This window comes from Cyrtonyx montezumae, unplaced genomic scaffold (genome assembly GCF_038088225.1).
Source record: "Cyrtonyx montezumae isolate F1298 unplaced genomic scaffold, pur_monq_1.0 scaffold_11, whole genome shotgun sequence".
NCBI lineage: Eukaryota > Metazoa > Chordata > Aves > Galliformes > Odontophoridae > Cyrtonyx > Cyrtonyx montezumae.
In genome coordinates, this window is record NW_027071837.1 from 11,823,078 (window position 1) to 11,834,187 (window position 11,110).

Sequence of the window (11,110 nt, forward strand, 5' to 3'; positions counted from 1 at the left end):
GTGGCTCCCCACCTGGGTGGGAGCACCAGGATGGGGCCAAAAGCACAATGATTTTCTGTGTAGCTCCTTCAATAGTGTTAAGTCAAGGAGAGCTTCTTTGAAGGAGGGGGAGGGGGGTGAACACTGGGCTGGGACCCACAGCAGGGCAAAGAAGGGTGCAGAATTATCACCAGCACTGACAGATTTCGCTTCCCACCTGAAATCCTTCCCCAGCCATCCTTATCTCCTCCTGAACCCATCTAAACCCTGCTCAGCACTGTGTTGATGCTCATGGGGCGGTGGTGGGAGGAGAGGGTGTGCTCCAGTTCCACTAGAAAGAGTCAGTGGGATGCAGAGAAATGGGATATGTCATGTCCAAGGGACAGAGGCTATTTTATGTCATACAGCACCAGCAAGAGCTCATGATAACACTTCTTAGCAGATAGGCTGGTGCCTGCGGTCATCATGTCCCACCATCAAGTGTTTCTCTTCAGGGAGAAATAAACATGTGCTCAGGGCATCCTTTGAGATCATCAGTTCTCAGAGTGGATTTAAGCCCCTGTGAGCCTTTGGGGTCACAGCCAGCCCTCCCACCAGCTTTATAACTCTCTTTGCTTCCTGGAACTGAGGGTACTCCCTGTGCAGCTGTAGGCACTGCTGCCCACCAGGCTGCTGGAGGAGGTGAGCACAAAGTCTGACTTCTCAGAAGAGATGTCATGAGTGGGTCTCAGGTTTTTCCCCCATTTGGGGCTCACAGTGTATGGGAACACAAGAGAGGGCCATGTGGCCATGTCGGATGGGCCCATACACTTCTGGTTAGAATCCTCTTGCAGCTCTACAGAACTGTACATCTGACTGGGGTGTTTTCAGTATTTCACACCCATTTTCTCTGTCCTCCCGCGAATCCTCCTTTAATAGCTGCGTGAAAAGGCTGCTATGAATCATGCTCTATTTCGATGAGCAAACTGGTATTTTTGGCACAGTGGTGAGGGCCCCGTTCCTGTGCTCCCCACCCGCACCGTGCTTCAGGGACAAGGGACAGGGCAGCACCAGGACAGTGACCTGGGACAGGGTTGATCTCAGCTGTTCCAGTGGGGTTTGTGGGGATACAAAGTGCAAATAGAGAGAGCGAACCCAAACCTCACCCTCAGTTTCAGTGGTTTGGGTTTACCTAAGAGGACCATTTTTTTCTAACTATTTTTTCTCCAAATAATACCATGATGGTTCATCGCTAAGGCCAAGGATATCAGGGCTTTGGGACACTGCTCCCCACCCCTTGCCCTCAGGACACGTTGTACTACATACACCAGTTCCCTGCCAGCTGCATGAGCCTTACCTTCATGCTTTCCACCCAGAAATCTGTCCCAAGGATGGGAATGGGTTCAAAGGTCAAAAAACACTTTGATTTCCTCCCAGAGCTCCCAGAGCTCCCCATTACACCTTTAACATCTAGGTGCAAAAGCTCTCCTGCCTCCTGGATTTGTTTCTCCACCAAAGCCAGCCTCTGGTTGTGGAGCACTCCCATTCACCCAGCCAGAGCATATTCAGCATCGTTAAGCGGGGAGGTGCTGCTAACTCCTGCCCTCACTGCCTCTAAGGTGCCTCCTACCCGTGCACAGCCTCCAGCGCTGCCCGAATGGTTTTCAACATGGTGTGAAAGCAAAGCTCCTGAATTAGCGGGGCTGATCGCGGTTGTCGGCATCCAGGTTTGGGGGAAGCGCCGTACGCACCTGGTGCAGGGGAAGCCCCCGACACGGCCCCTCAGTCCGACCACTCGTTGTCATCCAGCTCGGAGTCGTCGTCTGACTCGCTGTACTCCACCGCGATCCGGCGGGACAGGATGGTCGCCACGTCATTGCCCACGGGCTCTTTTTTGGCCTCTTGCTCCCACTGCTCCTGGACTTTCCGCAGTTGAATGCCTGTGTTAGGAAAGGTGGGAAAGCATCAGGGGCGGTGATACATACCGGCTGCCATCCCCAGTTAAATGCATGTTGGAATGGGGTGGCTGCACCTGATTATAAAGATACAACCTTCTTCCTTGGTACCCACTCAGCTTGAAGAGATTGAAGCTTATTGGAGGCCAACTCTTGCACTCATCCTCAACATTTGCATGAAGCAGGAAAGGTAAATGCAGCCTGGCAGGAGGCCGGGTGCCCAGGAGTGCTGTCATGGTGCCCATGGCACTTCCATCCACAGACTGCCACCTCCCCAGCAGTGACACCTCAAGTCATACAGCCATCAAAAGCTCACAGAACAGTTGGGTAGGAAGGGACCTCAAAGCCCATCCAGCTACATCGACTTGCTGTGGGCTGGGTGGGCCCCACCAGCTCAGGCTGCCCAGGGACCCAGTCAGCCTGGCCTTGAGCACCTCCAGGGATAGGGCATCCACAGCTCTCTGGGCAGCAGTGCCAGGGCTTCACCACTCTCATCATGAAGAATTTCTTCTTTGTATTTGATTTACACCTTCCCTCTTCTAGTTTAAAGCTGTTTATCCCTTGTCCTTTCACTATTCCCTCTGACAAATAGTTCATCTCCACCCATTCTGTATCCCCTTTAGGTGCAGCAAGGCTTCTATCCGGTCTCCATGAAGCCTTCTCCAGGCTGAACAACCCCAGCTCTCCCATCTCCTCTCTATAGCAGAGCTGCTCCATCCCTCTGAAATCCTCCTCTCCAAATCCCCTGGGCCACAGATCCTTCTCCCCAGGTCCCATTCGGGTTCCGCCATCTTTTTGCACCACCCAGACACTCAGAGCTTTCCTAGAGCGCCAGCAAGCCCACACCACCCAACTCTGGACCACAGCATTTTTCCTGGGGCACCCTCACTGCCACCTGGTGGGGCCGGACCCCTGCCTCATCTCACCCCTGCGGATGGCTGCGAGCAGGTCGCTCCGGGCATCGCTCATGGGCATCAGCGGGATCGGTGGTTTCCGGGACTCGGCGGCAGGGGCCGGCGGTGAAGCTGAGTGTGCTGGCGAGGTGGTGAGGGCGGGGGGCCCTGGTGGCGGCGGCGGCGGGGCCACGGGTGGACCCATGGGGCCGGCCTGCGGCGGGGAAGCAGAGTAGGGGCCGGGTGGTGCAGGGGGCGGTGAGGGCACATAGGAGGGGTGGGCGGCGGGGGCAGCTGCACCAGGGGGCAGTGCCGTGGGGGCCGCCATGGGGCTGTCGAAGGCAGTCTGCGCAGAGGGGATGACAGGTGGTGGGGGCGGCGGGGCCGGTGGCACGAAATACTCCGTCATCGGTACAGGCTGCGGTCTGCAAGGGGAGAAGGGACATCAGTGACATAGGGCACAGCAACGGTCTGCACAGGTTCCCTGAGACATGAAAGGAAGCCCTACCCGAAATCCTTGACCAGGTGTGGTCTGGGCCCATTCAGCACAGCCTCGGGGGGCTGTGGTGTGTGGGGCTGTTGGGCGCGGTTGAGGCTGTTCTGCCGGCTGCTCGCCGGTGGTCGGTAGCCATGTTCTGGAGGGGGAACAGCTGGCAGCACCCCCTCCTTGTGTTCCGCAGGCAGGTGGGCCGTGGGGGCCAGCAGCTGTGCCGGGTGGTTGGGGCTTGCTGGATAAGAGTGTTCAGCAGCATCTGAGGTGTAGGATCTACGACGACAGGAAAACCAAAGAGTTGCACGCCTGGGAAGGGAAGGGCTGGGCAAGGGAGTGGTTTGGAGTACTTGAGGTCAGGGCAATGAAGCACAAGGGAGGCCACAAAATAGAGGCGGACAAGGGAGCACAGAGAGGAAGAGGACACCAATGGAGCTGGACCGGACTCTTCCCTCAGCTCCTAAACTGCTTGAGATTTATCCCAACACCAGCATTCAGGATGTGACCCCAGCAAGCATCACTGTGCTGCACATGAAGCTATATGGGTCTATGGCTCATTGACAAAGAACCTTCCCAAAAACCCTTGATGTGTTAGCCCAGGGATGGAGAAAAAGCAGAAATGCCAAAAAGCAAAGGGAACCCAGTGAGCTGAACGCACAATAGGTAAAACCTGCCTATTATCTGGTGACAGTGATCCTTCCGATGATGCCATGTGATATGGGGATGGTGAGAACCTGTTATCGGGTCGGAACTCTTTATCGTATGCCATCATGTTCCACTCCAGGCGCCGGTTGCGGGCTTTCCGCACTTTCTTCACCTCCCGAGTGGAGTCCTCCACCAGCCGCTGCTCCTGGGGACATACAGCTGCAGCTCCACCTCTGTCCCACGGCCTCCATGGCTGATGCCTATGTAGCACTGCCCTGAGCCCACCCCAGAGCCATCCCCACGACTGCTACCTTTTGCCTGCGTTTCTCCTTCCTCTTGTCCTCTGTTGCCTGCAGCATCTTCTCCTTCCACAGGTTGAAGAAATAGGAGGGGTCAGTGTAGAATTTGAGGCCATCTTTCTTGTCATCCCTGAAGGGAGAGAAGTGGAATGTAAGCCACAGGGAGCGAGAATGCCCAAAATATTTCAATGCTAGCAATGGCAGTGCACAGATAGAGACCCTTCAGCCCTTCCCATGATCACCACCTCCCACCAGCATCCATCTCTTTCCCATCTCACGCTCTGTATTGGGACATCACACAGAACTGTGTGTGGATAGTAGTGCTGCTGCCTTGGGCATTTGTTCTCAGAAAAGAGACTTCTTCCCCTGCATAGGGAGGCTTGGTATGATTGAGGACATAAGCTGTTGGGCCCCCATGAACATGACCAATGTGGAGACGTCATTACCTACAGTACCATATTATGATATTTCAGACATGGCATAAAGGGATATGATCTAGTGGTGGGACTTCATAGGTGAAGATCACAGAATCATAGGGTGGCTAAGGTTGGACAGGACCATTGGGTCCACCTGGTCCCAGTCGTACTCCAGCAGAGCCACCAGAGCATGGCATCCAGGCCCATGTCCAGAACCCTTTGAAGATCTCCACAAGGAGGCACATTCTGGGCACCATCAGCACAAACAATCATCAAAAATTAGCACCAGTGCTATAGTATTTGCAAGGCTGATGGTTGCAATTGCTGATCTTTTCCGGCCTAGGTGATTCTGTGGTGCAGGGTCACCTGTTTCAAGTGCCTCAAGCAATTATGGTGGCACAGCCATGGGGAAGACAGCCCTCACCAAGCAGTACTGTAGTCAACCCCCCTGGCATCTCTCCTGCCAAGGACCCCAGGTGTTCCCCCAGCACTCCGAAGAGTGAGGGGCCAGCTGCCCACCTGTATGGCGTGAGGATGTTGAGTGGTGGGGGCTTGTCACAGCGCTGGTACATCTCCATCACTGGGTTGGGGATGGAGTTGCGGGACACAACCTGCTGGTTCTGCACCGTGGAGCTCTTGAAGGCCTTCCGCATGTTTATGTCCTGCAGCGAAACTGGGGACGCAGGGTGGGGAGAGGGGAATTATCCCTTTGCCTCCACCTTGCAGCCCAAAACAACCACAGGCACCATGCTGTCCACCTGCCAGCCCCTCACCTTCCTCCACAGTGGAGTCGAGCTGCGTCACCTTGATGACCAGCAGGTCCACCCTCTCCTGCAGCGAGTTCATCCTCATGTAGAAGCTGTTGGCCTCGTTGAACAGCTCCCCAAAGATGTCCTCAGCGTGCCGGCCTGACAGGGGACAACACGCTCCCATCATTCACTGCTTTGTTTGCAGTGTCAGAACTGTACGCCGTGTTTTGGGGAGCTGAGCTGAGTCCCCTCCAGGCCTGGCAATGCACATTCCATCCTTGCTAAGTACAGGTTGGGGTTTCCCTCACAAACCTGAACCAAGTGGCTCCCACGTCAAGGCTGCTTTTGGCAGCTCCCTGAACACAGATCTCTTTCTGGGAGTATTTTAGAAAATAATCTAGTTCTGGAGTGGGGAAAAAAAGGCACTAGACGAAGAGCCCTGGGGAGCCTACACTGCTCTTTCTATTTAAAGGCAATATTCCGCAGTGAAATAGGTTTCCCCTATTAAATATTCCCGCTTGCATGCACAGGGCTCTTGTCCTTCCCTTTGCTACTGGAATCAGTCCCGAAGCAGGAAGGATTGAGGCCTTTCATACTGAACTATCTTTCACCTTGAGCATTCACATGGCTCTGAGAGTGTTCTGCATTAACAAGAAGAGGTTTTTTTTTTTTTTAATCTAAATACCCTCTTATTTCCAGACAAGCCAAGAAATAAAAGATTCTCAAACAGACTGGCAAAGGGAGGACAACAGGTCTTAAAACATCCCTATGTTCCCCCTTTGGACTCCACCCAGAGCATCCCTTCTTAATATCTAGATAAATCCCACCCTAATGGGGACTCTCAGGACCAAATCGGGGTCAGTGACTGCAGCATTGCACTGCCTCAACCATCCCCAGTGCTGGCATAGGGTGACAGCAGCCCCATCCCCATCCCTTGTGACTCACTGAGGCTGCCCAGCTGCTTGATGATGGCAGCCAGTGTGCTGTTGGTGACACATTCCAGCTCACTTGTCACCCCCTCAGGCAGGGCCCCCCGGCACAGGTGCCGGGGCTCGATGTTCCTCTTCACCAGCGGCATGCTGCCGGTGGGTGCTCACACTCTCCTGGGCAAGGAAAAAAGACATAGAAACAACCCAAACCAGCCTTTTCCATTTGCATTTCTGCTCTTCTCTCTCTGGGGACCCATCTGGAAGATGGTGAAGACGGAGAGTGGCTCAAACCAGCAGCAAACCTTGTGCGATGCAACCCTTCAGCTGGCCCCAGAACACCACCCCCAACCCAAACAGGAGTGAGCAAGCGCCTGTAATTCCATTATTTCCAGCTGACTGCAGAGCTCTCTGGGATTTATTTGTGCACACACACGGCTCCAATGTCCTGCCATGTCCTGCCCTGCTCCCCGCAGCATCCTGGTGTGCTCCCAGAGCCGGGGCAGCTCACTGTCTGCAGGGCTGACAAGCCACAATGAGGGAGGAGGAGGATGGATGGGGTGCTAGGAGCTGGGCATACTCATAAGGCAGCAGGAATGCCAACTATGGCAAGAGACAGAAATGTGCACAGCTCGCGTTTTTTAGCTCTGACAGTGCTGGGTAGAACAGATTCCCATTGATAGCACCCACCGGGCTCCCCAGCCCCCAGCCCGCACCCTGGCTCGGTGGGAGTTTTCTAATGCAAATGCAAACTCTTGACAAAACAGCACAAAACTTGTATCTAAATCGTTAGTACTGAGCTCCCAAAAAGGCCGATTGTGCTCCTGGCAGCACAAAGCAGATGCTATTCTGCCTCCTGAGTTCATCCCCTCCAGCACTTCCCAAAGCGAGAGGAAGCACTTAATGAGCCGCTTGTGCCCACGGATGGGAAAGGGCAAACGAGAGCAGTTCTCAGCACAGGACGCTGCCTCATGGGAGCCAGCTGTGTTTCCTGATGCACAGGGTTCAGAAGCACTGCTGGTGGTTACTGATGCACCCAGGTAAGGCTGACCTCGGGCAGCTGCAGGTCATAAAGCACCCAACTGCCGTGTCAGGCAGGCACGGACAGATCATCATGACCCCCAGCAGCCTCACCTAGGGCCCATCCTGGGCCAGGAGCTTAGTGAATCTTGGCATCGCCCTCCAGGCTCAGTGTGGCAAAGGGTCTTGGGCTGGCGGCTCCTTGGTGTCCCCTCTGAGCTGCATCTATGCGACTGTGTGGGTGACCATGCAGGAGGGGATGGGCTGGGTGACAGCACGCTCCAGGTGCGATGTTTGGTGCCTTCCAGGTGGCAATGAGACACTTTGGCGAGCACTTGATCCTGGCTTCAGATCGTGTGAGATGAGAGCACAGATTCAGGAAGCGATGGGGTGAGCGTGTCATGACCCCAGCTATGCCAAGCCCTCATGGAGCTCAGTGCAGTGCCCCTGTGCTGAGCTCAGTCTGGGGTCTGTCTGCGTTCCTGTCCATCTGTTTAGTCCCTGTGGTCAGATCTCACCCAACCACGCTGCCCAGGCACTGCCAGCAGTGGGTCTGTGCTGCCCAGCAGGAGCCCTGGCCAGGCACCAGCAGCAGAGCAGGGAGAAAAGCAATGGGAGCAGTGTGTGGCAAATGTACATTTCCTGAACGGAGACAATGAGGTTTGCAAACACATATCGAGAGAGCGAGATCAGGCAGGTGGTGTGACAACTGCTTGGTTAGGATGCAGCGCAGAGAACCTGCTTGCCAGAGCTGGCCCTGCAGCCACCACCGTGTTGTACACAAAATGGAGCACCCTGTCACCACTGAGACATGCTGCTCGTGTTTAGGAGCTGCATCTGTGACCGCTTGTTACTCTGCTGCTCGCTGGAGTGACTGCAAATGCTGCTGGCCCAACAGGTGTCATTGTTTCACGTGGAGCTGATAGCACTGCTGAGCTCTTGTCCAAAGGCTCACTGCGACCCTCTGGGTCTGCAGCATCTCCATCCCTCTAAACACACTGGAGGGCAGATCCCAGAAGGCTGCTTCTGCATCCCCAATCCATCAGCACAGGGAGGCTGGAGGCCCACAAACAGCAAACTGCGAGGTCTCAGCAATGAGGACCAGCTGCCCAGCAGCTCTGAGCAGCAGCCATCCTGATGTGCTGCAACAAGCTCACTCCCATGTGCGTGGCTGAGGTGGCTGGACAGCCAGGGAAAGAGCCAGCACCGGCAGCCAAGAGGAGCACAAGCTGAGGCCACCTGCCTGGAGACAGGGCTGCACTGCTGGGCTGCGGCTGGAGCTGTCCATGCCCAGGGCCAGCACGTCGGTCCCAGCAGGAGCGCTGCCCGCCCCTTCCCCACGGCCCATCTGCAGCCTCCGCCCGCGCTATGCCAACCGCAGCAGCTCTGCCTCCACCGAGCTGCAGCAGAGAGGCTCCACCACCGCGCCGAGCTGCGAAGTGCAACACAACACGGCTAAAAATACTCCCTAAGAGTTGTGTTAGTAAATGCCATGCTATTTTTTTTTCCCCCCTTCTGCTGCAAAGCTCTCCAGCTCCAGAAACAGCACTTGGCTCAACTGCCTCTAAATTGCAAGCATCTCTCCGAGCTGGGCTCTGCAATGGCCAAAAAGCTCCGTAGGGGGATGCTGGATGTACAGTGCCTCCTGCCTTGGGATTAGGGGAAAGCCAGCCCTGTTGCTCAACAGCAAACAGGCTCCTGTAAGGCTTGACCTGAACTACACATACAGCTATGTCAACTGCCAGGTGGGTTTTCATGCAGCTATTCTCCTTAGGTGTGAATTTTTAGTTGGTGTGAATTTTCTGGATCCACCCCAGAATAATGCGTGAATAGCCTAGCAGTGAAGGGGCAGGGGAGGGCCAGGGATGGGGCAGGGAGCAGCAGCAGTCTGTGCATTGCTTTGGCTGGAAGAAGCCTGCTGGAAAGGAACCACGTGCTGCTCTTAATCACTCCCCATCACCAAAGGAAGCCCTCAATGCCATCCCTCTCTGTGCCCGGCTCATTACCAGCAGGCTGGCTGTGTCCCGCCAGCAGTGCAGCAGGACGCAGCCGAACAAACCCCCATTCTCTGCACCACAGAAGCGCTTTGATCAGCACGGGGCAGCCCGGGAGAGCAGTGGGGCTCCTCCTGGGCACTCACAGCTTGGGAACAGCCGGCAGAGACGCGTTTCCCTGCAACAGTGACAGGCAGCACTGCAAAAGCATGCTGGCCTCTTTGTTTTTTGGCTTTTTTTTTTTTTCCCCTCTTTTATTTCCTTTTGGCTTCAGGGCTGTTGCTCAGAACTTGTCAAGATCTTGGCGTCCACAGCTGATTTGTCATCTACCAGAAAATGGAGGACGAGCATCCTTGGTTCAGCACGGGGCCGAGGGAGACAGCAGCTCCGAGCAAGTCAGCATCACCTCAGGGTTTCTCTGCAGGCTGCGGATCCCAGGAAAGGCAGCGGGCATTCGGGGACTTGGTTGCATCACTGTGTAAGAGCCCTCGGCGTGCCCTGCGCTCGTAGCAGAGCAGCACAGCACAGCACATTAACCTCCTGCCTGCCGTGCAGAGCTGCTTCTCCCTGCCACCGAGCTGCTCCCTGCTGCCTGGGATGCTCAAGAGATGCAGGAATGCCAATTCCTACCTAAGCACCTTTTTTTCTTTCTTTCTTTCTTTCTTTTCTTCTTAGCACTCTCCTCTAAAACCCAGGCAATGAGACATGGAAATGACAGCTGTGCTTTGGCATGCTGAAGTTTGGAGGATGAATGATGAATTCATCCCGCTGCTGACCCCTCCATCCAGGTGCTGCTCTCCCCTCCTTGACCTGCCGTGCTCTGGGCAGCCATAGACAAGACAACCTCCTAAATTGCACCGAAAGCAGCCATGGCTCTGCACCCATTGGGATTTCAGCTCAGTGGCAGTGAGACCTTGAGCGTTTGGCGCTGCTATGAAAGCTCTGCAAGTCGCTGAATCACGGAGCGCCAGGCCCAGGCTCTGCACACGTGTGCCTGCATGCTGGGGGGGCTCTGAGCTGCTGGGGGGCATGTGTGGGCAGCCGCTGGCCCCAGTGATCCTGCCAAGCAGTGGGGCTCCCTCACGTGTAATTGGAAAGCGCCGGTAGAGCCTCGCAGAAGGGATGAAAAGCGACGGCCCCTCCTTGCCATGTAAAGGTGCAAATCGCACAGGTTACAGGTTCCCTCTCCATGCAGGAATGCAAAGTGACACCCCCCACCCCCGCGGCCATGCAGGGTGCTCTGAGGCCTCAACCCCCCCCCACACACGCTATGTGAGGACGCAGAGAGGCCTCGACCCCCCACATGCTGAGTGCTCTGGGGCTCCTTCCTGATGAGAGGTGCAGGCAGCCTGACACCCCTACCCACGCATGGCTGAAAAGCCTATGAAAATCTGCAGAGTGAGGCTCTCCCTCCACTGCGAAAAGCTGCAAAGTGACAAGGGACCCCTCCCCAGGCAAGGATGCACAGTGTCCAGGTCCGCCCCCCCCCCCCCCCCCCCCAACGCATGGATACGGTTGTGGGGGGGAGAACAGGGATGCAAAGCAGTGGCGATGCTCTCCCTCTCCGTGCAGGGATGTAAAGCAGTATCCCCCCGACTCTAGGACGCAAAGCACAGTGACCAACCCCCACCCCCTCCCCCCCAAAAAAATTACAAAAATCCCGCAAAGCGTGAAAGACCCCAAAGCCCTACACAGCCACAGGGACACCCCCGCACCTTCCCCTCCTGCAGCCTCCCACTCACCTCTGCTGGCTCCGAGGTGGGGG

General features: G+C 55.7%; 1 protein-coding gene across 2 annotated transcripts; it reads right to left on the reverse strand.

Moving 5' to 3' along the window:
- LOC136044328 (actin-binding protein WASF3-like) lies at positions 1-11,110 on the reverse strand. Of its 2 annotated transcripts, none has more exons than XM_065729590.1 (9): positions 11,061-11,110; positions 6,351-6,508; positions 5,430-5,564; positions 5,176-5,329; positions 4,253-4,370; positions 4,031-4,146; positions 3,315-3,572; positions 2,840-3,231; positions 1-1,898 (listed from the first exon to the last, which is right to left on the reverse strand). In XM_065729590.1, exons 2-9 carry the CDS (start codon positions 6,481-6,483, stop codon positions 1,741-1,743), a joined length of 1,464 nt encoding a protein of 487 aa, XP_065585662.1. In that variant the 5' UTR covers positions 6,484-6,508; positions 11,061-11,110; the 3' UTR covers positions 1-1,740. The 2 variants fall into 2 exon arrangements, with proteins under 2 accessions (XP_065585662.1, XP_065585663.1); XM_065729591.1 differs by having other exon boundaries at positions 3,971-4,146.

Bases quoted from the DNA above. Each gene is read 5' to 3' on its own strand.
- LOC136044328 (XM_065729591.1), bottom strand. From the start codon at position 6,483: ATGCCGCTGGTGAAGAGGAACATCGAGCCCCGGCACCTGTGCCGGGGG. The intron at 5,330-5,429 runs GTGAGGGGCTGG...CTGCGTCCCCAG, and splicing joins CGACTCCACTGTGGAGGAAG to TTTCGCTGCAGGACATAAAC. The intron at 3,232-3,314 runs GTAGGGCTTCCT...CTCCCCTTGCAG, and splicing joins CACCTGGTCAAGGATTTCGG to ACCGCAGCCTGTACCGATGA.